Consider the following 26312-nt stretch of genomic DNA (forward strand, 5'->3'; position numbering starts at 1 on the left):
TTGTTGAATTGAAAAGAGCTTTATTTTTCAATTATACTGAGACAACAATACACTTTTTTTCTGAAAGCTTTTCTCAAGAGGATGGCATTGTGACAAAGCATCCACCATTTAAAAATTGCAAAAATATATTCAATTTCCCTTTCACCATACTTTTAAGTTTAGCAGTGAAAAAAACGTACTAGCTATGCAAAGATGAATCTCGTAAAAGGAAAAACACATACAAAGCTTTAAATAAAGAAATTTGTTCTCCTAGGTAGATCAATTGCAGTGATTTATAATGCAAAATGTTTGATTTCACATTTCCATCGGGGCGTTGTTTTTTCAGTACCAATAAATCAAATAAACACACCTGTTTGCTGGCCTAGAAATGGAAATTATAACCAAATCCAGGCTGTTCTTTCAAATATACTTGTAGACACTAACAAACATTGGATGCAGTTTAATATATGTCCTGGAAAAACATTGCATTTTTAAAATGTCATATTTTCATGTCTGAGGGAAAAAAATTCTACTTAAATATGATCTCATGTCAGTGCCAATACACTTAATACATTTTACAACTTAATCTAAAAATTATGAACAAAGCACTTTGAAAAGTGGCAACAGTGTGAAACTACAGATGTGTAAATACTGCTGGCCCTAGTTTTTTTTTTCTCCAGATACCAATGATAGTTACATGCAGAGTAAATCTGCTCTTTGAATAAAAAAGGCACCTTCAGTAGTTAGCTCCTGCAACAGTAAATAAAAAAACATCACAGTTAGCACTTGAGAAGCCCTATTTTTTAACCACGGTTTCCGAAAAACAACACGTTCACATGAATGATACATTTATGTTCATTCATACTATGATTGGAATGATATTTCTGTCACCCATAATGCAATTTTTCTGATTACATATTTATTGTACAATTGACCTATACTACTTTTAGTGGTAAATGGGAAGCCCTTAAATTCAATTAGTTCTGTAACTTGTTATTACTTTCAAGGTCTCACAGTCTAAATGGTGTTATGGAGGCGTTTCCATCATTAAATCGCCATTAAAAATGTTTCAGTACCTTTTTATGAAGGAAAAATTCTGTGAAACAAAAATGTATTATTTTCTATATGTAAGCAGGCCTTGTGGTCTTTTTGTTTTGTTTTGTTTACACACAATTAAACCATGCCTCATTGATTTCCAGATCCAGTACCAGAAATAAACACACAGTTGTTTTCACTTATTTTGACTGATCAGACATTTTCTCAAGTTGGTTGGAGCTATGTAGCACATTTGCTAAGCTCGTCATTAAGAATCACAACAGAGTGTGAGGACTGGTCCTGAGAAGAGACCCAAACAGCCAGAATAATGAGAACATTTCTGTAGGTGTACCGGAGCTTTAAGAACCAGCATTTCTTTAGCTCTGATGATACTTAATGCTCATGATTGATTAACACCATCTGAGCTTACAATTCTCCTTTTTCCAATAGTCAGTGCTAAATAAATATCATTTTATAGGAAACTTTCATATGTGCCAAGACAGAATAACTGTTGCTAATCCTTCAAACATCCCAGAATACCAAAGGTTAAAAAAAAACCATTTAACTTATGCAAAAGAGCTGCTAACTGAGTGACAATCAGCCCACTGAGTATTTGCATCGAGAACACAAGAGAAGCAAAGCACATTATTTTGTATATAGATTTCTGCAATGATTCATCTGATAGTGGTGCTTGATAGGACTGGACAGTGAATTAAATTCCTTTACAGTTCATGATTATCTGACGGATTATGAGACAACAAATGAAGCTAAAACAGAAAACGATTAAGACGCACATGGGGAAAAAAACAAATACTTAGATTAGACAACTGTTGCACAACAACTATCCAGTAACTGAACTTTCCTTCAAACTCAAAGACATACAGCAATAGTCTGATATCGCTCTGAACAATGCAGGCTAAACCCAAGAACAATTCAGAACAGGGATACCGTAATCTTGGAAATGTCTGAACATACATGTTAAGGCAATATTAGCTTCATTCTCCCATTTTAAGCCATCATTAAGACAACAGTTGTGAGTACAGCTACATTGATGCAAACAGCCAGCGAACACTGTAATCTGATCACTATTTCCTACTTCAGGCCACAGCTAATTAAGGTGAAATAAAAATACATGTTGTGGTTTTTCAGATATATTATTTGTACCTGCCTTGGTACAAATAATTCCAGAAAGTCTAAAATGAGTCTAAAAGCCTGGCTAGCAGCCTCCGAGGTCAGCCTGTTCTTTACACCCAGCTGAATCGAAGTTGTTTGAACTGAGTGGCTGACCCACAGTGCCATCCTCCCCGTGCTTCAGACACGGGGCTAAAAATCACACAGTCCAATTTGTTGAAGGCATCTCTGTCACATCCATATCAAATCCCTCATCAAGACTTCAACCAAAGGAAAATCAAAGTAAATCAAAATCTTTGGACAAGCTTGATTACCAAGATACATACCCTGTAAGCTTTTAAAACTGCATGTAGAGTGATGTTTCACAGAGCAATTTGTCATCATTCATCTACAGCGTAAATAAAGCATACTTACTGTGAGTACTGTATCAGTAAACAAACCTGTAACCTGAAGTCTTGCGAGTTGATAATGAAAAGGCAGTTCATGGTAGGCTACATGTGGGTGAAATTGACACTAACTGTGCACAAGTACTATCTTGAAACAAGCATTACGGTACTGGGAGGAATGGTGTTGTGTCATTCCAACATTTCTCAGAAATGAAACCGGACATTGGCAGAAAGCTACTTCTTAGGATCAAAGCCTGAAGAAACTAGTCCTAACCACATTATCGTGTAGGTTATTAGGTTTAAAACTTTGTGCGATACATTGAGATAAACCTTTGAAGGGTCTTGGTCCTGTAGAAATAGAAGTTTTATATGGATGATAAATTGACTTTGCATGTAGTCTGAAGAGAGATACACTGTTCATGGTAAGACCATATAATAATGTCGTTATGGGGTCTTATTACTGTAACAAATGAATAATTCATGTGATTGAATGTGTTATGTCAACATTTGACTTTCTATCAGCAAACAGCAAATAAACAAATTCCTCTGTATGTTAAATATAAGAGACTTAGAAAAAGACTTTAGTAGCATCTGTTTTCCCCTAAGATTGATTGTACCATCAATTTAATACTTTTTTTATAATCAACGCTTTTTAGTTCTGATAAAAGGATAGAATAAAAATGCAATTAAGGAAGGATCACATCTGTTTTGCATTTCAGAAAAAAATTGGATTTGGCTTTCCCTGTGTCATCTGACCATTTTACAGCAGAACGAAATCCAGCCATTACAGCGATAATCCTCATTGAAAACCATAACGTTAAAGGGCAATTGATCACGAGTCGGTGGTCTCAGCCCACTTTTGAAAAATAACCTTGCTCCTCGATTCCATTGACACTCGCAGGAGTAAAGTGAATAGTGTCTCAGCAACTCCAGGACCCAGCTGGGCAGTCTTTGGGTCCATTAGGAGTCTTTTGGTCCGGTCATATTACACCCTGCTGAGGGTAGACGCTAGTTACTAGGAAAATTCTTGTGCTCGGTCATAATCTGTGATCAGGCCTTTGATATGTGACAGTTTCTGATGGAGGTACTCGCATCGCTTCTTCTCTTCCCGATACCCAGGAAACTTCTAAAACAGAACAAAAAAAGGGGGGGCGTCAGTGAGCTTTCAGTAACACACATCAAAATCCAACCCGATAGGCGTCATGCAAAAACATTTTTGGATTCTTGTCATAAACCTCTTATTCGTTTGAGTGTTTCAAATAGGATTCAGCAAACCCTCTTAACTGCACAAACTTGTAATAAATTGCTTGTTTCAACCTGATGAATGCCACCTGTTCATGAGTAGCTGCTCATTTGTGAGATTTGGTCATTAGCATAATTGAAGCCTCCACATTGCTATATCCGGCTCATTTGTCCAATAGATTTGTGGGAAGATTTCACTCACAAAAATGTGACAAAAACACATTTGGGTGTGTCAGTAGGCCAGTGATATTACAACATTACCACAGCTATCAGAACCATGTCAGAAATACAGAAGGAAGGGGCTGACATGAAGTTAGATGCCAAATATCTTGCTAAAGCAAAACAGTCCATGACGGAGGTCATGAGAGGTGGTCCAGGAGACACGACATGACAAGTGGTAATACATTTTATTACAGGTAATGTTAAACTGTCAGATGCTTTAACAAACGATGTTCCCCTGGACAGCAAACTGCATATAAATCTTGACTGATGCAGAATATTCCGAGCAACTACGGAACTGTATAACTTGTGCCAAAATACTTAAATCTAAAAGGAAAAGGTTGTCCAACCTCTCAGTCAATTGACAAGCAATGATACACATCACACTGATAAGGTAAACAGAATATTAATATTACATAATGTTTTACTTTATTTTTGTTGATTGCAGTTACATATTTAGGCTTGGATCACTCAATAAATGTTTAAATGCAAGAAAAGTGGTAAATGTATAAGTTCTTTTAAATCTCTTGTATGTGCCATTTAAAGGAGTAGTTCTTGCACAAGGCCCAGTGTATAGCTACATGCTAATTGTCACATAAAATTATATAAAACTTAAATAATTCTTACTTTCTTATACTTTCGGTACTTTTGTAGTATTTGCTCCTCCATAAGCTGAAAAGATTAGAAAAGAAAAAGTGTTAGAATTCATGTATCTGATCTGTTCACTGTGTGACGTTTCATTAGAAATAGAGCAGTTAAAGGCTCCTGGTCCAGACAGTACCTTGTACTCTTGTGTTCCCGGGGAGAGAGTGTTGATCTTTGAGCCCAACTGAACAAACATCTCTGTAATAGCCCCAATACGGTCATGAAGAGCTCTATATTCATCGTACTCAGCACAGAAGTCATCCTTGTACTGTTGACGCTGCTCCAGTGCTGTTATGGTGCTATATTTTCTGAAGAAAGAAAACAAATGTGTTGAAAGCTGTTATTTAAAAGCTGAAGCGATCTCTCAAAGCCAAGTTGTTTTTCCCCAATGCTTCCAGTGGAGGGCACTGCAGAACAATGGGGTGAGAGGCCTGACACGTCACTGATGTAACATCATGATGTGTTGACCAGATGTATCAAATTTAAGCCATAAGATCGTTTTGTTTGCAAAGTCAATCTTAGTGAAAGCTTTGTGACAGCTCATTAAGGCATGTGTTTTACTGCCCTGAATTTATGTTAATGTTTTGATGCCAAATCTAATAATTTTGTAACAAGTGGGTGTCTTTTCTCAACAACAGTGGGTTAGACACTGAAACCTAAACTCTTCAGTGACAGACTAGACCTATGTGGACCCACTGATGTTGTGACAATTACTTGGATTTCATTCCTGATTCCCATCATAAATCCTTTCTGAATCTGGGATTATAACATATGGCACAGTCAGGGACAGTGTATATTTATCTTACATTAAATAGTCAGGAAGTTCCTCTGCGGAGGTTCGATTGACAGGTGTTTTCTCTCCCTCGTGCTCTGTAGATAGGAAAAACACACACATTGAAAAAAAAGGTTAAAGCAATCCGCCAATGCAAATGCGATAATGTGCCCATCATATCAAGGCTGATGGAATAATTTATCACTGTCTCCGATAAGAGATCTGATCCAAGGCAAGCAGTGACGTCAGCAGCTCAGAGTAGGAGGCAATGCTGCCTGCTGACTCGCTCGACCGTAGGTCACCCAGCTGTTTCACAGTCAATCATCAACAGACTAGAGTGGGGAGAGAGGACTGGAGGGAGGAGAAAGTGCTGCAGTCCTAACAACACTCACTGCTCTCTCAAATGAAAATATATGAATTGCTGTGTTTGGTCTTCCAGATGCAACTATAACTCAACCCTGAGGATTTTTTCCTTTTTGCTAAATTAAAGCTGATAATGCCATGGAACATGCCCGAACAAACAATCTTAAACCGATTCATTAACCTCAATAGGATACATGAAGTGTGACAACACAGTTTTATAGTTTTATGGCCATTTACCATTTTTATGGCCATTTTCTTGGTTCTGCTTCAAGTCTGGACTGGTCTCAATCCATTCTGGTTTTAAGCGCTCTCGTTCCTTGTCTTTGTGCTTTTTGGACCTCTTCTTTTTATGTTGGCCATTGGTGATCTGTTGGTCAGTGCAAATGGACGTGTCAGTGTGTGGGCGCTTAGAGCTGGGTGCAGTAGGGGCTGGCTCCGTCCTCTCCAGTTTGGGAATGGTAGAAGACGCACTGAGTTTGTGCGGCGAGTATAGACGATTTGGGCTCCCCTGGAGATGATTGTTGGTTTTGTCAAACTCCAATTTGACCTGTACACTAGAGGTTCCATGACTGGAGGAGCTACGAGCCCCATTGGTGCCACAGTCGCCATGAGAGGGCGACTGCAGAGGCAAACACTGGTCTAATAGTCTTTGTTTTTTGGGGGTCTGACAGTTGGATGGGTCTGAGGGCAGTAAGCGTTTCTAGAGGAAAAAAAAGAGAACAGGGTGAATTATTTGTTCTAACAGTAATCTCTATCTGCAAAAGAGGACATACGTTATCTTTTCTCAGTCTTATAAGAAAGAACAACTAGGGGAAAATACAATTCATTCAAGGTGAATAATTACCACAGAGAGATTCTTGGCAGGACTGAGTTGTGAGGGAGAGTCCCCGGGAGTTTTATGGAATGAATGGTTGGACTGGGGACTCTTCAAGTGGCTACTGTGGAGTGGCTGAAGTTTCCTGAAGAAAGATTAAGAACACAGCACCTTCAGCTGGACAGTAACTGCGAGGTAAATGGCCTGTAAAGCTAAACAGGAAGAGGCAAGTATGTAGGTCATAAAGCTTGCTTTGGCAAGTTGATGAGCAATAATCATTTATATGACAGACAGAGAACAAACAGCGGTGCCAGCTTGTCTACAGAAGAAGTAATCATTGACAGTACACAACTGACAGTCTTTTTTAATTTTATCAAAGCTTTTTTGCATGTTTATGTGGAATGTTTTGTGTCTCTGGTAATGTAATCTGCAAGCACAGAGACTAAACACAGTCCAGTGAGCAGAACAATGGCAGCAGATTTCACCTCTGCTCTGTAGGACCAAACCCTCTTCTATGGTAATCTGCTTCCTACAGCTCCTTCCTCAAACAGACGCTACAGCAAGTCACAACCCCCATGTGGATTCATGCAACCCTCTTAATCATGTGGTGAGAGTGAGTGGAGGACAGAGCCATTAAACGTTAACTTCAATGAAATGACAATGGTAAGAATGACTAAATAAGAAGAACCTACTCCAACAAATGAATAAACTAGTGGCAAGAAATCTGGAGCTTACAGTGTTTACAAGCTATCACAGTTTTATCACACTTGGCAAACAATTTGGTGACTACAACTGTACGCTTTTTACACTTAGCGGGGGGGTGAACTGAGGGGGTTGTGCAATCAGCCAACATGACTTGTGCTTTATCCAAAATTCTCATGAAGCACATGGCCTGCATGTTTACTGGCAGGCAGAGGAAACGTACAAGGGGAGGAAGAACTCAGCCTTGCTCTTCCATGCTAATGCCATTTGGCAACACTGTGCAGGGGATATTTTCCTCTGCTTTGATGTGTCCATTAAGAGATTCATCAGTGCAGAGATGTAGTCATTTAGAAGCTCCCCTTTTCAACATGATCACAGCAGACTTCTACATTAATTCAGTGGTCTTTCTGTATTAACGCCAGCACTGTCAAAACGCATCCATCCCTTAGTCTTTTCTGTGTTATCTGCCCAAACGGGTCCCTAATGCTCTAAAAGAACTTTAAAGCGATAGTTTGACAATTTGGGAAATATTCTTATTTGCTTTCTTGTCGAGAGTTGGATGAAAAGATGGATACCACTCTTATGTCTATGTGTTGCAAATATAGGGCTACCGCCAGGCGGTGGTTAGCTTAGCATAAAGACTTAAAATGGGGAAACAGCGAGCATGGCTCTGTGCAAAGGTAAGAAAAACCTCTACCAGCAAATCTGTATTGTGTATGGATTAAAGAACCTATTATAACAAATATAACGTGTTAATTAGTGTGCTTTAGAGGTGCTGGTAGGTGGATTATCTGTTTCTGCCTATTTCTGGTCTTTATACTAAGCTAATTGGCTGCTAGCCGTAGCTTAAGTCCCAAAATGTTGAACTATTGCTTTAAAAAATGGAATCAGAACATTTGTTAAACATTTCCAGATCACTCAATGGAACAAAGCACACACAACACAAAATGTGTATTATGGCTAACTTAACACCCACTTGATCAGGAGCCTATGGATGAGCTGCTTCTCCTCCTCTAGATATCCAGGCCAGTCTCTCTGGATGTGTCTGTAGAACTCATCCTTCAGACAGTAGCTGTGGTCTTTAGGGTTCAGTTTACCAACCTGAAAAACAGACAGTTCCCATGTTCCCCCATGTTAATAAATTAACAGAAAAAGAGGCCAGCTGAGGACATACAGTAAAAGAACCAAACTGTGTTAACCTGCAATGTGAAGGACTCTACCCTATATCTAAATAAAACAAGACCTTTCTTCAGTGGGTCTGTATTGTTTCTGTGGTAAACAGTTTCACCCTGGCCTTATACAACTTAATCCTGCTGATACAAATCTAGCCAAACCAACCACTTTCATTTCTGAAAGTAGTCAGATCCCAGCTGGAGACACCCCACCCCTCTCCTGTCAAAGCACAATCTTCTCCTCCAAAGATAATTAAAGCACAGCCCTAATTACAGCTACCAGCAGCGGCACAGTCTCCACTTGATGACTGCAGTGGGACACTCAAACATTGTATACGCAGGAAATATGCCTAAAATAAACTTACTGACATAACCTTTTTAGAGCCTAGTTTTATAGCTGTACAGCAGTAGTCTGTTCATTAGTATCATTAGCAAAATAACTCAGGGACTCATTTATGTCTTGACCTAATATCAACTGATTCTAAAAGCAGCAAAATTTGTATTTATCACACTTAACGTTTTGATACTTTCTTTTACTTGTTGCATTTGGCTATATTTCATTATCAGTGGACAATGTGCCAGATGTCTCACCTCCTCCAGTACTGAGGTCAGATCAGCCTTGTCCTTTGGGCTGGCCCGCTCCCTCTCCAACCACAGTAGCAGCTCAGGTTTCTTGTAGGGCTTTAAGGCCAGGAGATGAATGATGCGATCCCTCAAGGGCCGGTGTGCCACAGGGCTGGGAACCAGGCTCCTCTTGTTGCTGGGAGAGTGCTTGTTGCTGCTATCTGAGCCTGATACCAGACCCTGCTTCCTCTGGACCTTCACGCACTTACCTAAGATCAAAACAAAGGGTCACACAGCAGAGTTTCAACATGACATTTGTGTAAGATACGGGTATGTTTCTTCAGTCAGAAAGTTATCACAGCAGAAATCTAAAGCTGTTTTAGTATGGCCATGCAGTTACCCTACACAAAACTGGAGAAGGCGGCGATTATTACTGATCTGATAACAGCATTCATGTACGTTGAAAGTATCCTGTAATAGCACAGCCAACGTATCATTCATAATCCAGTCCTCAGGCCATACAAATCACAACCTGATTTTGAAAGAGACCAACACACGAGAGACAACCTCATACATTTTATCTCTCTACTGACATGCAATCTGCTTTATGCACACGCAACAGATACTGTATGTGCCGCACTTTCAGCCCAATCTGGAAAGGCAATTTACATACATAAATACTCTGAACACGGTACTGTGCTCGTACACCTTTCTGTGTCGGTGTGCAGAGGCAGTGTTGCTGCAAGTGGAAAACAGTGAAAGGGGTTGACAGTAGGGTTAGCCTGCTGCTGAGTAAACAGAGGAGCATGGAAACTAAAGCAACTAGCACAGAGAGGCCCTTTCTTCCTGTTGCAGTACTAATTCAGTTCGACAAAAGCAGGCCGTGCTTATAGATATCTGCAGACTGTAATCTCATTACAACATTAAGCCATACTTTGGAGGGTTCTATAGGTCGAACACTAACAGCGCTTTTGCAGGGACAACTTGGTAGAAGTATTGCATGTGTTTCAAAGTATGGTAATACTGTTTAAACCATAGATATTTACACTAAAAGTAATCGTTTTGTAATCAGTTATCCCTTTTAGCAATATACAGTATTGTAAGATTCAAATAGAGTCACTTCAAATTCACAATGCAAAACGTAACAGTCTTGCAGGAGCTTGTTTCAACATCTACCTACAACCAGGTCATAAAGATTTTAGGCAAATATCCTTCCTGCACTGAAACAACCTGTACTGCCACATTTCAGACAAGCAGCAACTAGAACCATTGGTTGAGGGTAATAAATTAAAGCAGCTTGAGGGAAGCTCTCTCTAAAGGCAGTTTTTATGGAATGATGCTTCTCATAATAACAATGATGTCTCACTTATAACTGACTGCTGACTACAGAATTGTGAGTGTATTCACGAGCAATGACCCTACAAATAGCAACTCATTGCAAAAGAGTACTGATATTATAGAGGAAAGTTATTATAAATGCTGAAGTAGGAGAATAATTACATCAAAATGTAAACTTGATTTTAAAAAACTTACAACTCCAAAACCAGGTGTACACAACTTTCAGTTGTCTATTTGTCAGTGTTTCCTTTCTGCTGAATGCAACTGAACTTAAAATCATACATCATTATGTAAATTGTGGGCATTTTCCTACTGCAACTAGTAATTGTGAGTTGATATATGGACTTTTTTTTTTCTGTACCATAAAAAGACAGCACAAACTGTGCACTCTCCTCTGCATATGGCACATAGTGTGATCCATAACTCATTTATTCTTCCCTCTGGTATCCACGAGAAGGGAAGGACAGTTATGTGTTTGAAAAGATATGTTAAAGTAAAAATGGGATATCCTATCATTGTATTTTTTAAAGCAGGATCTCTCATGTCTTTTAACATTTATTATATGTTCCAGATTTATTTTATAAAGGCCTCCGAGAGACTGTTTCTGCAGCAAAGCATGAAATCTGTAGAAACCAGACAGCTGGATTTTACAGCAATTACCCTAAACATCATGTTGTAGCGTTGGTCTACACGGTTTCCATTCCTATAATTTACAAAAGCATTTAAATTCACACAGGGCCTCTAAATATCATGAAGCCTCGTGTCTACATCATTTATACAGTTGAAGCATGGTCAATTAAATCGACAATGACTCTCAAACCATGACTCAGGCAGTGAGGCAGTGAATAAAGAAAAGTAATTGCATAAAAGACATCATGCACGTTAGGCCCAGATCACTCCAGGTTATCAGTGGCCTCTTTAAATGATGTATTTTATCTAATGAAAATGAATTAAATTCCAATAAGTGTAATTACATTTTAGGAAAAAACTTCATCAGCATGAGACTTGTTAGCACATACTTCTGGCAAACTCAATCACATTAATGGTGCTGGCAGGCAAATTGGCACACTGCCTGAGCAATCTGGTAAAGAAAAAAATGAAAGGAAAATTACAAGAAAGAGAAGCATCCCTCTCGCCTGAATAATTGCAATGCAGCACTTTGATCAATTATGTGATAACTTTCCCACCATATGGCAATTATCAGCAGGATGAAATGGTGAGACTCAATGACTTAGAAGCTTTCTGGGAACACGACAACTTTCTGGTTATCTGTCCTTGATCCCTACGTGCTTGAAGGCTGACACAACTGAGGCTGGAAGATACAGCAGAATGTAGATACAGCTATTAGGCAAAAGCTCACTTGGCCCCGGCTTGATCTCAATTGCTGAGCGGCTCCAGATGTCCTTCTCCACCTGAGACATGCGCTCCCGGGTTGTCTGGTAGGAGTCGTCTGTGGCACAAACTGTAATCTTGTCCTGAATGCTGCCCTGGCCCTCCAGGTGATCCCTGCCCTCCCTGTGTAGAGAAGCGAGAAGATTTAAGAGTTTAAGCTTACAAATTCTCTGGCTCGGCTCAATTAACTGGCCGTTCTTCAAACACAAGTATTAGAGATTCTTGCTGTCATACAAACTGGTTCTGTGACTTGTGTCTGCATGTCAATTCTGGTCCTGTGTTATAAAGCAACCTTTATAAAGGCCAAAAATACTGAAGTACAAATAAAGCAGCTCTAATCTAAACACTTTAACCAACCTTTTGACCCTGCATAGCCACAAACAGTACTTCTCTGTTCTCAACTATTACTGGTCACACCTTTTGAGTGATGGCCTTTTGGTGTTGTTGTAGTCTTATTTGAATATAGCAGTGGTACTGAGGCCCTGCAGTCTCCGACTGACACCAAATTTAATACAAATTCCATTTGTGGTCGACTGTGGAAAGAGTTGTGTGCTTACCCTGAGACATACTGATGAATGCAGTCGAAGCTGGACTGAGGCTTGTCTTTGCTGTCACTGGACAGGTAGAATGAGAAGACTCTCAATCCATCAGGGGACTCAGGGGTCGGTGCTGGGATCTTTATGTACTATCAAGGCAAATGAAGACAAAAAAAACAACACAATATATTATCAGACACATTGTTTGGACGAGCTAAATATCTTCTATAATGAAACGTAAAAACAAATGACAAGCAAGTACTTTATTTGTGTTAAAAGTCAGGTCATGGTCATTTTGAACCTTCACCAGTTTTCAGTGATCTTTCGCACAATGCTCGAGTGTATCTGCTAATAATTTGAGTGGTGTGTTATGTAATAAGCATGTTTTATCTCTCCCAGATGTGATTCAATGTAATCTCGAAGTGGAAAAACACTGGATAAAGTAATACAACAAAGTAGCTTTTTTTTATTGAAACTGATTAAAGCAATCTTGACTCACTTCTTTTTTTTCTTCTTTTCTTCATACAATAAATCTGACCTAAATAATCTCCTACATGGGCCAATCACAGAGGTTATATGGTACCTTCCAGGTCAGGGATGATGACCTGTAGCCAGTCATGGGAGGAGCCTGTATGACAGGCAAAACATAACAATAGTATAGCAGACAGCTTTTTCACTTGGGCGATAACCTCTTCTGTCAGAGTCTGTCCACAGCTCCCTAGCAACAAACAAGCCAGCAGGGTGAAGTCTATCTCTGTCAGGAACCTGTTACATAAAATGACCCAAAAACCCACTTCCACTGAAAGGACAGTTCAACATAGAAAGTCATTAACCAACAGGTAATATGTCCTTAGAAACACATTTGGCAGTGGTTCTCCTCTACACACCGCCTGCAGCCGTGTTTCAGCCTGAAAATGGACAGTTTAGTACTTTTGTTGATAGAATGTCCTAGATTCAACAGGGGCCAGATGATTATCAGCCATCCTTTACAAGCGTGAATACGTGCTTACTGATGAGTTGTACTTAATGCGAGATTGGTTCAACAGCTCAAATCTTTCCCCTCGTTCACTTCTTTTTGTAGCAGACCTCGTTGCACCACCACGGGCCAAAGCACACAGGCGCTTTTTATTTTAACTGCAGGTCTCAAGAAAAACAAATGTCAGTCAGATGGACTTGAAGCTGCCTCTTTAGTTATCAGTTGTAAGTGATTGATTATAAGCTGACTGGGTGAGAGCACAGTGTCCCTGGCAGATGTGGCAGGCAGGACTATAGCTGTCACAAATGCCCAGTCATGCAGCAAAGCCATAAGCAGTTTTTTTTTTTTTTTTTTTGCAGCACAGAGCCAATGAACGGCTCCTCTCCTCGACACCCCTCCTCCTCTCCTAAAACCCAACGCATGCCATTCACCCTACCCCCATCAAGCCTCCAGCTTCCCTTCATGTGCACAAGCCCACCCATGTCAACACAAAACGCAAAGCAGCCCACAAGGCCATGGACACTCGAGACACACAGCTGACCATTAATTCTGACCTATTTCTGTCTGACTGTTCACGTGAAGTGGTAAAGCAGATTCCTGCATATGTCTGCTTTGGGGTTTCCGCTAATTAAGGACGATCAACCAAAAAAGCATCAAAGTGAGCAGGGGCAAGAGGCAAGCTATATCCTCAGGAACTATTACTTTAAGAGAGTAAAGTAGTAACCGCCTTGACCAAAATGAGAAGCAACAAGTCACTAAAATTGGATTATTGATGTCGAGAAAGGCACGCAGAAGAAGTGCATTTGTTTTAAAATGAAAGTGCTGCTAAACAAAAGCTAGCTTGTGATAAGATGAGAGCATGCATTTGGACATTTAGCATTGCAATAGTGCCACCACGTCCACTCTTTCAGTCGATGGCAGCAGTATGAGACCCCTCCAGCCATGCATTAGATTTGCCTGTCACCCCCCATCCATGCCACCGTGCACACTTCACATTCTAATTCTAATCAATGTCACTCAGGTCAGACTGTTCAGAGGTCGCCCCCGTTTTATTCACAGCTTCCTTCTCAAGCTTCATAACCATATGTCATTTAACCCATTAGTTCCCAGTTCAGACTCCTAAAGCAGAGCCTTTCTGTCTGATGCCAGGATCACAAATTTAAAGAAAAAACCTGAGACACAAATAAATTTAAAAAGGACATCGTTAACAGATGTGTTGTTATATATAGATATATGTTATATGAGTCTTTCTTGCTGAGAGTTAGTTGAGAGGATTGATACCACTCTCATGTCCATACAATAAATAATACAGCTAGCTTAGCTTAGCACAGTACGAAGATAACAAAAACTGAACTGTTTTCATTTCTAAGAAGAATGTATGATTTAATATTTCATAAGTTTTACAGTTTTGCTTTAATGGTCTGAATTCAATGTCCAAAACAGTTGAAGTTCAAATCCATAATGTTTTAATAATTTATATATCATCAATATTGTTATTCTGTCTCCATCTGTATGGTGGTGAACACTATATGGTGTGTTTATCATGGTTGGATATTCTCTTCTTACTCTACTATTGATTCTACTGTTGAAAATACCAATGCTTTCTATCTTTATCACTTCAGAAAATAACATATTCACAATCATGTTGACATCATGATGACATTTTCGCTCCATACCAACACCAAGAAGAACCAACTCAACAACTTCTCTGTAGACTGAACAACCAGGGGTTTACAGAGTACAGCTTTATATAGTGACAGCAGAAAACACAAAACGTCACAGCCAATGTATGCAAAGTGGCCCTCATCGTCATCATCCCACCCAGCCTGATGACATTAACTCTGACTCTTGTTTTTATGTGTTTAGTTGGTGACACCACTTGTGCCGACAGGTTTGTGATCATGGAGCTGCTGTCAGTCAAGTAGTAGGTGTAGATGTGCATAGAGACACTGAGTTATAGACTCCATATGGAGCTTTGGTGTGATCCCCCGAGGCTCTGTGTGTGAGTGTGTTGTCATTTTTAGGCAGAGGAAGCCCCACACTCCCACAAGGCACATGCATGGAGTAGGGTCAGATATCTAGCTGACGATTTATGTCCCATGTCAACAGAGACAAACTATTACGAGTCACGGCGTACAGTCATCGACAAACAAAAATAGAAACAAATACACTGCACTTACATGGATGTGAACATGGTTTATGAGTCACAATAAGTACACACTGGAAGTTTTTTTTTAACTTCTCAAATTGGCAGACAGAGTTCAGACATAGCTAATAACGGGAACGGGGCTAATGGGACAATAGAGCTCCAGTACTCCCAGGTCAGGGACTGGTGAGTCATGTATACACATCCATGTACCTGAGAGGACCTCTGCTTACATGACTCCATTAAACTGTGACATTGAATTGTTTTTAAGTGCATTTTTGAATTGTTAGATGTTATGCTGCTATGATTATATGGCACGCATATACATGGTGATAATGTTCTGGCATGATGCTGCTAATGAGGAATGAAGAGTCAAGTAAAGAAATCCCTTTTTCTTCCATTTCTCACTACTATTAATAAAAGATATTAGAAGTAAATTCATCTGGACAAAAAAAGGGAAAAAAAACAACATAATATGTAGTCATCAAACATGTTGATGCATTCATGTGCATTGATATTAGTTTTACAATCACATCGTAGTCCTCTGAATCAAAATCGGAATCCAATCTTGAGATGAGGTTCCCACCACAATTGCGTTTATGCCAGTTTATTATTATTTGTTGTCTCGTGTCACGGCTCAAATTGTTGTGACGTGGAATGAGCTAGAAACATGAAACCCTGGCCCAATAAATGGAAATGATGTGCACTATGTGTCCAGTTCAGAACGATGGAAAGAATTCATTAAATTGCTTCTGCTCCATAGTTTTCTAATTATGATTGTGTGAGTCTTTAAATCTGATGATTAATTAATCAGAGAAAAGCTTAATGGGGTATTATTATAATCAGAGCGTGCTATTAACATGGGTTAGTTTAATAAAAATGTAACCGCTTCATAAAAGCAGTAACAGCTGTGTGCTGTAATGCTACCCATTATCATGAAGTCAAGTTTAGCTGTTGGACAGTTCAGAGCAACTAAATGGCATCAGAACAACAATCCTTAGCACCTTGTCATTGCAGCCCCCCATGGAGAGTACAGGCTGATACAATAACTGCCTCTGTGGCCACGGCCCAGCCACATCTGCTACTCCAGGGCTTATGTGTTTGGAGATGTCAAATACTTTCAAGCTGTTATAAGGTGTGAACTGGACTGGAACAGAAAATCTTGGCAGGGGGCTCAGCAGTTGAACAAGGACAAAGGACACCACTGGTGATGTCCTTGTAAAACTTCATCTTAAACTCCCTGAGCACATTTAAACTGCTCACCTTTGATGGGGTTAAACAGAGTTCTTAACCCTGCCATTTGGTGAGGAAGGAAAAATAGCTCCACTAAAGAGATATACCCCCACCCATCCTGTGCTTTTTGCAAGCCAAACATCTGCAGGCAAAGATGAGAGGATAGTTTCTCTCTCTGTCTTTCTTTTCTTTGCTCTGCAGACGAAAGCGAGAAGGCAAGGTTCCCTGCTCTGGTATTTGGCATGGCAACACTGAGATGGGAGCAGGCACATGGATATGTGATTTACTCTGAAGTCTTTGCCTCCTGCCCCTGTCTGTACTGACACTAGTTACCATTGTCTTCTCATCTGAGCCTACTCAGCCATAGCTGCTCTGTGAGCTGCCTGTCTTTTGTTCTAGCGTCTTCCCCCACAAAGCTGAGTGCAATGGGCTGTCGGCCCGCCTGGATTATTCATGAACAGCGGGGACGTGTGGCTGTGTGTTGTTGGAGTAAAGGGATGGATTGGGGGTTTGGGTGTGTATGGGGGGTTGGGGGGGTGGTGGAGGGGGGGACTCCCAGTAGAGCCAGTGCATGAGGGATGGTCCTTAATAGTGTTCCTTCAGGAATGTGCCGAGCAACTCAGCAGAGAAGAGGGGGATGGATCATGGCTGGAGCAACTGTATTTGTTCCTAATTCCCTCTTTATTTATATGGTTGTGCAAACTTGAGATCACACATCATACAACAGACTCCACAAGTTCAGGCATTGGCCCAACAGTAGACGAGATTTGACTGTCAGCCATGTTTAAGTGTCACATGCAGACAAGCAAGTGCAGTGATGCGGACTGCTAACAGTGTCTCAGAGAAATACAGGGGTCAAATTAATTATTCTTACCCACTGTTCCCAGACTTTGTACAGTACAAGCTACAATTCCACTGTGACTCATTTGTTAAAAACAAAACGCGTGACACCACCTCTTCTAAATCTAAATTGTGCTTTGAGTGAGCCTGGGTGGATGTGGTGGTTCCTGTGCTTGCGGGATCTATTCATTGAGGGGGGTTGGTAGAGACAGGAAAGCAAGAGAAAGGGGGGTGGGGACTTACGGGAGTAACTGTGGGGATATGGGGATGGGCAACTGTCGAGCATCCCCCAAGGTACTGCCTGTTATGCCAAGCAGAATCAGTCTTTTTCCAAGAAGCTGGGGCTAATCTGTCAACCTCAACAAATGCTCTCCGCCTCCCCACCCCCAGCACCCCCACCTCATCCTACTGTAGGTGCCTTCTTCTTGGTACACAGAGGGATGGAGATTTTTAGAAGCCTATGTTAAGTGATAGGACACTGGTTCCTCTATTCGCACTAGAACAACATTTAATAGAAAATCAATTAGACACGCTCAAGCTGTGTTTTTCTGTAAATGGATTCCCCCCCTCTAAACCTTACCTAATTTGCATTAGATGGTGATGCTTACAAAGTTAGGAAATTCCCTTTACACGCTGGTTATTAGACCTCAGATGCACTGACACCAGTAATGTATTTCCCCTCTTTTATTCCTAGCTGTTTCACAATCCCAATCCCACAAAACCACTTGGAGTGTTGCACTATACTCCCATTACTGGACTTTTCGCTCCACGCAAGCAAGCAGTCTGTAATCCTTTAACAATTCACAGATTGTGCTTGGAAAGTACGTGCAAACCTGATTAACTTGCAGGGAAACTTGGAGAAAGAGGGAAAAATCCAAAAACATGCACCAAGATGTGACGTGCAAAATCAGGTTTGTGTGGATTGTAGAGGTAAGCCAAATAACACACTCCTTGTCCTTGAACTGTCAAACACAAGCCACATACAGGTGTAAGAAAAGACAGGGAAGTAACTCCAAGTGATTAGCTTTATGAGTTTAATAGCAGCAAAACCTTAAGACTTCAAAGTTTCCAGTACACTTTGCTTTATGCTGTGGACTTGGGAATTATAATTCTAGAGCTCAGAATAACACAAATCTAGTGAAAATACTCATTTATATACAGTGTGTATCTTCCACCACAAAACTAATAAGGATTACATAAGACTGTTGGTGCTCTTTGTCTTTAGGTTAAACAATAGCTCTCCAGTGTCTCCAAAAACACCGCCCATGCTTATTTGCAGTGTTGGTGTTGCCCATATCCTGTTGTGCTGCATTTTTAAATCCAAGAACATGTTTGTGAAATGACTCCTCAAAACCCAGTGCCAGCACCGTATGAAATATTCCCTTATTGTCAACTTGGTTCAACTTTTACAATACCAAATTACCTATTGGATGACAAATCATCAATGACTTTGCGCAATAATATTATAACATTTATCGGAGGTCATTTAAATAGCAATTTCCTTATAATCATGTAAATATTTAAAGATCTTATTGATTCCTGACTTGAACATGTAGATGACAAAAATAAGGCTTAATTCTCTTAAAGGATAAATATGATTTTGCTGCAATAAAAGGAGTGTTTGCTAAAAAAGAAAACAAAGAAAAATGACTGTTACATGTAGTTTACACACACAGTCTCCATGACTGGACTACAAATGAGCTCTTCTATTATTACTGAGCAATAGTTACTCCATATATAAACTAGACATTTATAGTAAATACTAACACCACACTGCCATTAATTACACACAGCATAATTAGCATTATATTTCATAATTCCTCAGACTTTGGCCATTTTAATTATTTAGATTCTGATGCCAGTACTAGAATAGCCATGGGAGGCAAACAGAAGCTCCCACTGCCCAAACATTTATCATCAGGCTAAAATATCACATTATCATTTGTATTAGATACCTCCATGTCATATTCCGGTTCATTTCATTTCATGCCAGTATCTTGTGGTTGTTCAGTTGAATCTTTCAAGGCTTTGCTTCCTTGAGATGTGACTCAGATCTGTTTTTTTTGTTTCTTTTTCATGACAGCGTGAACAGCACAAATCTGATATTTTAAATTCTTTCATACGTGGTCAAAATCAGATACAGCTCAGATTTCTTTTGCAGTGTGAACAGTCATATCAGAATTCAGGTGACTTTTATCTCACTCTAGATTGACATTTGTCACGCAGGTCACTTCAGGACATGTTCACACTGAAATCTGATATGGACCACATTCACAAAATAATGTGAACACAAAAAATCCCATCTGAGCAATTAAACAACTGAATTTAGCGCTAAGGCTTGCAGTGTAAACATAGCCTCATTCACAGCAGCTTGTCTTGTTATTGTGAGTTTTCTCTCACTGCTACTTCCAGTTTTCCAGGCTGACAGTTATATCTTTAGTCCAAAAGGTCCCGGATTAGCTTGGAATGTAAATAAACAACAAGCCACAACAAGAACACACAACTCTGTATGTGCTTCACTGTTTCTAATTCTGGCATATTCAAGTTTTTATATACCTCAAGTCACACTGCCTGCTCGGTGTGTGCCATGAGTTCTGATCTTTTACAGCACTCTTGTAACCATAAAATACTCACTCAAAGAACACAATAATGAAAGAGGAGCTAACTAAAGAAAAGTCTGCTTTAACTGTAGGATCTCATGAGGCTTGCTGCTAAAATATACTGTATGATCTAAAGATCCCAAGGCCAACTGCCTCTACATAAACACAGTGGGCCTCAGACGAGCAGAGAACACAGAGACTTTTGCCTGGCTTAACACATCTGGATGAATAGAGCGGCGTGTGCCCTTTCAGAAACACGTGGGACAACTCTCCCTCTCACTGCTATGCCACTGGGAGAGGACGGCTCTCAAACCACATTCCTGTTATTGTTATTCTAATTAGCTTCCAGAAAAAAAGGAGGAAAAAAAATTATGTGTGCATGCACATACACACTCGCACACTGCAAAAGCTTATTTGCAGTGCGAGCAGGAGGTGAAGCAAAGCGGTGTGGTGGCGGGGGGTAGAGTCAGAGCAGCCGTGTGTGAGATAGAGGCCCTGACGTCTCCCAAGGATTCAGCCAAGGCATGGGGTGAAATGGCAAAATAATCAAGAGGGCAGGCGGGAGGGAGCCCAGGGGAAGCTCAGCCTTCACACACAGTCGTCATGAGAATATCTTTAAGAGCACCTCCACATTCTCTTCATCCTAACACCGCTGCCTTTATGTGACAGCTGTGCACATAAATACAGACAGGGCCATAAACAAAAACAATTACTCTGGCAACTGCAATTCAACATTTATGAACTGCGGAGGAAATTAAACCGATGTCACACCTGACACAGCACAGTGTACGGCATTCAAATGTAATGTCTGCGTTACTACATTTACTACGACAATAGTACACTCATAAAACTTAAATCCGGTGGCACAAAATAATACTGAACCACTCAATGATATGTCACAGTGTAACAGGGGAGATGCAGTACTCACAGAAGTGTGAGTAGAAACAAAGAAAAAGGTTGTTCTTAAATAACAAGAACTGTAGCAATTGATAAAACACATTTCCTAATCAATATGCACCCTGCAGCATTGATCTAATAAATAAGAACTAACACCAGCTTCATTTCTGACTAAATGGATACAGATCATGCCAACAAGCAGGCGCCGTTGCCAGCCCTAAAGGAAAATAAGCACTAGGATGTGAAATTCCAGGCGATGGGAACCCAGACCAGCTCCGAACATATTCCTTAATCCCTGGTGATTATTTCAAAGTAATCCAGAATCTAATTTCTTTTCAACTTCCAGCTTTAACGAAATGTAAAAGAAAGTATCTCTCTACTTCTCTTATTTCTTTATAGTTGCATCACAGTCTTCACTTCTTTAATTTTCTTTTACTGCTCCAGACGCTAGTTATTGATCAAACCCATTCAGCTTGCTATCATCCAGTTTTAAGTCTGTTTATACACTATAAGTAGAAGCAGAAGAGAGTTAGCTAGATTCAAAAGCAGAATTATTTGTCATTTGTAAATTTCATCGTTGCCCCGAACACCAGAGGCAGAGCGTGTGTCTTTCATTGCATGATTACAAGCTTGGCAGACAATTTACAATAGCAGGGCTAAATGCCGCAGGGTCAGAGAGAAAGGCAGCCCAAAACCTCAGCGTGCTATTTCTCGATATGAGCCCTAGCCCCTGATACCGCTGAGCCCTGGAGTGATGCCAGGACAGTGATTTGAAGAATTCCTCTGGTTTTTGTGGCCCTGGAAGTGCCCCTTTTACAGGAAATGTGACATGAGCCAGCATAGACAAAGATCAGAAAAGAAGCAGTTGTGGCTTCTGTGATCCAGCTCTACAGCTGGCAACTGTCAGTGGACACAAACCTCCTTACTTGCTACACATGACCTCTTGGACCTCATGTTGCTTTTAAGGAAGGGATGAGCTCCAGCAAACACTTCTCCAGCAAATAAAAAGTAAGGGAAGACCTACATCTGTGATACTGTAAACCTCCAACATGGAGATACAGATACCGGTTATCCTGACAGTCTGTTGTATGCCAGACTGCCATGTTCACCAATATCCTCCCCCCACTAACGGCTTAATCTGGCCTCCCCCACCACCAATGGTTGCAGCTACCTCATTAATGCCCAATCGTCCAGCTCGGGGACTATTGTCGGAGGGGGAGGGAGCCCAATGCTTGAATTCCGCAAAGCAATTTGAATATGTAATGTGCCAGCCGAGATATAATCACCAAATCCTATTCAGTGATTAAAGTACACTTAAATTGCACTCACTTAACATTGCTTCACAGAAAGACTCTCATGAGCAGGTTAATCTGCTGCTCATTTTACAGATGTTTCATTACATGTTTACATATATTATTTGTGTTTTGGACATTGCGCGTCTGCCTGGATACAAATTCCACCGTTCATGTATCATTCCTGTATTTCAAATCTTTCATGTCTGCACAGAGACAACAGGCATGGAGACATGGGGGCTCCCTGGGGTTCACCAACTCCCCTACCTCCTCCCCCTCCCCGAACAAAGCTTCCCCAGTTGCGAGCCTGACCCAGTAACCTGGCTAGCAGCCTGGGGGTATAGCGCACCCTGTCTTAGGGCTTCCAGGGCCCATGTGAGTACACAGGGCCAGCATTTGTGTACAGAGCAAAGTCACTTTCGTCAATGCAATCGGCTCTTGCAGGGATTAGAACAGCTCCTTTTAGACAGGGCTGATTGTGTGGTAAATGTGTAGTCGCCTAGCAGGCAGAGCCAGGGAGGGTGTAATAGTGGCCCGGCTAATCTGGCCGGACACAGGCATCTTTCTTCACAGGCGCTTCGCAGGAATGCCCTCTTGCTTTCAGTTCCAAGTGTTTTAGTAGATTATGTACCTCTTCTCTGTATATACATATACAGTCCGGGATATAACTGAACAAATTAATGACACATTTCCCTCGGGCTTTGGGCTCCGCTACAAAGCAGCCATATTCTCTGTCACTGGATCTTTCAGCTTATTTGATTTAAGTAATAAAACAGTCCAATCAAACAAACAAAATCCACAGACTGAAATGACACTATATGACGCTTGGAAAGTCACAAGGCCGAGCTCTTTATGGATGCATGCATGTGCTTATTGAATGCTTAAGAAGCGTATAAGATGCGCAGAGGAACTGGAACCGCTCCAGAGCAAATCAGAACTAATTAGAGCATTTAATTTCTGAGGCATTAGGGAAAGTATGCAAAACTTCTTACCCCCTGGCTCCCCTTGAAGCAAATCGCCGGCTGATTTGATAGTGATGCCTGAGGAGAGAGAGGGATAAAAAAAGAAGAATCTGGTCAGGAATCATGTTCATGTTTAATCTAATGGACAGCTCATACAAAATTATTACTATTGTTCCTGCTCTGCTTTGTGGGTTTCTCTGGAAATAAGCAGTCTGGATTGATAAAATAAGATAGACTTTATGAAATTCCTTTGTTACAAGGCTTGGTAAACTTTCCTAATTAAAAAACATTGCCTTAATTGCCATTTCCCATCCAGCTTTGCCCTTGTGAATTACTGTCAAATATCTGTATCATTGAGTCTACAGATCAGGGGTGTCTGGCTCTAATATTCAGGATTGTGTGCAATTAATCGATCTATAACCTATAGAAATCTTTGCACATGTCAATCAGATTGTGTTTGTTTCAGTTGATTTCCCCTCTAAATTATTAAATGAATAAACGCTGTAGATCCCAAAGGAAAGACAAAGCTCCTTCTGAAACCAATTATATTTCTTTAAAAGGGGTACTTTTTATGAGCCCTCTGTGCTGTAGTTTCTGTCTCCAAGACCACAGTGTACCTGGCTTAAGCTCTCAACCATCATATTGTTTCTTTCCCCCCTACTGATAAAGAAATATTAAAACCATAAAAAGAATCTGCCTCTGAGGCAACATGATACTTGGTTAATAGATGGAGACTATTATCTATGAAGTACAGCTGTGCCTGTGATTGACAGCGCTCTTTATTTATTATTAATGGTTTTGGGAAATGTCTTCCCTGTTGAGGAGCATTGTTGTGATTTTCTTCATCATCCGTTAGCTTTTAATATTGAATGAAATGATAAATATTAAAGCACATAATGTTTGTTACACATTATAAACACAGCCGTAGGGCTAAATCAGAATTTACTAACTTAAAGGTCTTAAAGGAGTATTCACAAGAGCTGAAACAATTAGTCAATTAATTGGTGCCACTTTCTAATAAGGCACCTCCTATGGTGGCTTTACTAAAATCGTTAGTTGATTAGTTATTAGCCGTTCATAAAAATGTCACTTTTTGGGTTTGCCAGGTTCTAAAAAATCCCTTTGCATCCTCCTCTAGCTGGAGAATTGGAATCACAATCCATTTATTGGCAACCTACCTGCAGACATGAAAGCTTATTAGTGTTTATTAACAGATTACCAACATTTATAACTGCAGACAAACTACTACAAACCAGAAATAAACACCAGCCAATGGGTTTTTTTTTTTTCAACCTGGCAACCCCAATGGGTTTGACTGATCTATATAGCTTTAGTAGATAACCATTAACCATCGATTAATGAAGCCATCACTTACAATAAAAAACTCTTTATATAAAGGGTGCCTTAGAAAGTAGTACATATAGTGAATCGACAGAAAATTAATCAGCAAATATTTGAATAATTAATCAGTTGTCATTGTAATTTTTATATTTTCAATAGTTCTGACTTCTTAAATATGAATATTAGCTGTTTTATAACTCTTCTAAAATAGTAGATTAAATATATTTAGGCTTTGTGTAATTGTGATTGTGGTATTTTTTTAGTTCAGAAAAAAATTGCATATAAATCATTAGTTGCACTCCCAATTCCATACAAAGTCTGTGGAATTGAATATATAAGAGCTTTTTATTTTAGGTTTCACAAGCCCCTCTCCTCACCTACAACACAGACATAAAAAACATTTAAAAGAAAATCATATCTAATACAGAAACTCTTTCAGGCTGAGTTTCCTGAGGACAAAATCTTCCACACACCAAAGTGAGAGACCTGCGGTCCAAAAACAGTATTTTTTTGGGTGGGGGGGGGTGGTGGTCTTTGACTTGGAAAACTTTTGCAGTAACCTCTCCTGCCTGCTTTGGCCTGGAGGAAGCTGTCAGTGTGTGTGTACTCTGCTTCACAGACCAATGAGCTCCGGAGCTGGGCGGGCTTCCAGGCGTGTAAAAAGCAAAAAAACAATAATACACAAGAGCCCAGCAACAACTTGCCGAGCCTTGCCACCGAGTCCGGACTATACAGCTGAACCACCGATTCCCACATCCAGGGGGAATAAAAAAGAAAAAGAAAAAAACGCGTCCTAACTGTGGGAAAGACCATTTGGGCAGACTAAATTATCTCGGTTTAATCTAATGGACCATAAAAGCAATAAAACATTCTCCCGATTCAGAGGAGTCGAATAATTTGCTTGATAGCGTGTTCATTAATTTATTCCCGAGTGCGAAACGAGCAGAAAAAAAAAAACAGCCTTAAAAAAAAAAAAAAACATTTAATGACTGACATTCATCTGTGCTCGACCATAATCTAAATAATGAACTTCACTTGTAATGTATGTACAGAGACAACAGCAGACTTTTAAAGCTATGGTACAATCACAAACCTCAGTCATATGGGGAACTTTAATACCTTTTTGGGGTTTTCGGGAGATTACGCTTTGGTAAACAAGCACACACGCACAATTTCAAATAGCCTGAGCCTCTCCTTTTTTCTTTTCTTTTTTGCTCAAAACACATTTCACTCGGGGCTTATTGGAGAATTTAATGAAATCCCTTCATTCATCAAAGTCTACTGAATTGCCTGTTATGATCACAATAAATCAAGCCTTTGCTTGCCTTCTACTGTATCGCAGCTAGAATAAACCAACAACACACGCAATATATCAGCCACCAACGCTCATAACATTTCAGCTACTGAACTATTTCAACTTTTTCTTTTTTCTCCAACCGAAAGGAAGAACAGATCTGCAGTCTCCAGTAGGGATTTTACAGTTCCCGGAGTTTGGGAGGCGATTTGAAAATGAAAATATAGCTGGAAAAAACACACGCAAGCTCTAAAATTCAACCCGATAAATTGTCTTACCTTCAGGTTCTGGTAGGCTTCGAGGGTCCGGATGGCAGTGTCAGTGAGTTTGACGTGGTAGAGTGTTTGATTCGGGGTGTTTTTGTTGATTTTGCCACAGGAGAGCCCATACCGATGCTCCTGTCTCAGCGCTGCCATTTCTACAACTGAACCGAAAACTATT

The 26312-nt window shown here is 40.2% G+C and overlaps 1 protein-coding gene across 1 annotated transcript; it reads right to left on the reverse strand.

Annotated features, from left to right (window-relative positions):
* Positions 1–26312, reverse strand: LOC127352911 (RNA polymerase II elongation factor ELL). Its single transcript, XM_051381761.1, has 12 exons — positions 26150–26312; positions 23267–23314; positions 12312–12439; positions 11723–11877; positions 9052–9293; positions 8265–8389; positions 6617–6731; positions 6010–6472; positions 5444–5507; positions 4774–4945; positions 4620–4664; positions 1–3657 (listed from the first exon to the last, which is right to left on the reverse strand). The coding sequence occupies exons 1-12, from the start codon at positions 26285–26287 to the stop codon at positions 3547–3549; spliced, it is 1806 nt and encodes a 601-aa protein (XP_051237721.1). The 5' UTR covers positions 26288–26312; the 3' UTR covers positions 1–3546.

The sequence above is a fragment of the Dicentrarchus labrax genome, unplaced genomic scaffold, assembly GCF_905237075.1.
Source record: "Dicentrarchus labrax unplaced genomic scaffold, dlabrax2021, whole genome shotgun sequence".
NCBI lineage: Eukaryota > Metazoa > Chordata > Actinopteri > Moronidae > Dicentrarchus > Dicentrarchus labrax.

Excerpts from the sequence above, each read along its gene's own strand:
- LOC127352911 (XM_051381761.1), bottom strand. The coding sequence starts at position 26,287 with ATGGCAGCGCTGAGACAGGAGCATCGGTATGGGCTCTCCTGTGGCAAA. Across the intron at positions 23,315-26,149 it reads AAGCCTACCAGAACCTGAAG|GCATCACTATCAAATCAGCC; the intron begins GTAAGACAATTT and ends CTCTCTCCTCAG. Across the intron at positions 9,294-11,722 it reads TGAGATCAAGCCGGGGCCAA|GTAAGTGCGTGAAGGTCCAG; the intron begins GTGAGCTTTTGC and ends TTTTGATCTTAG.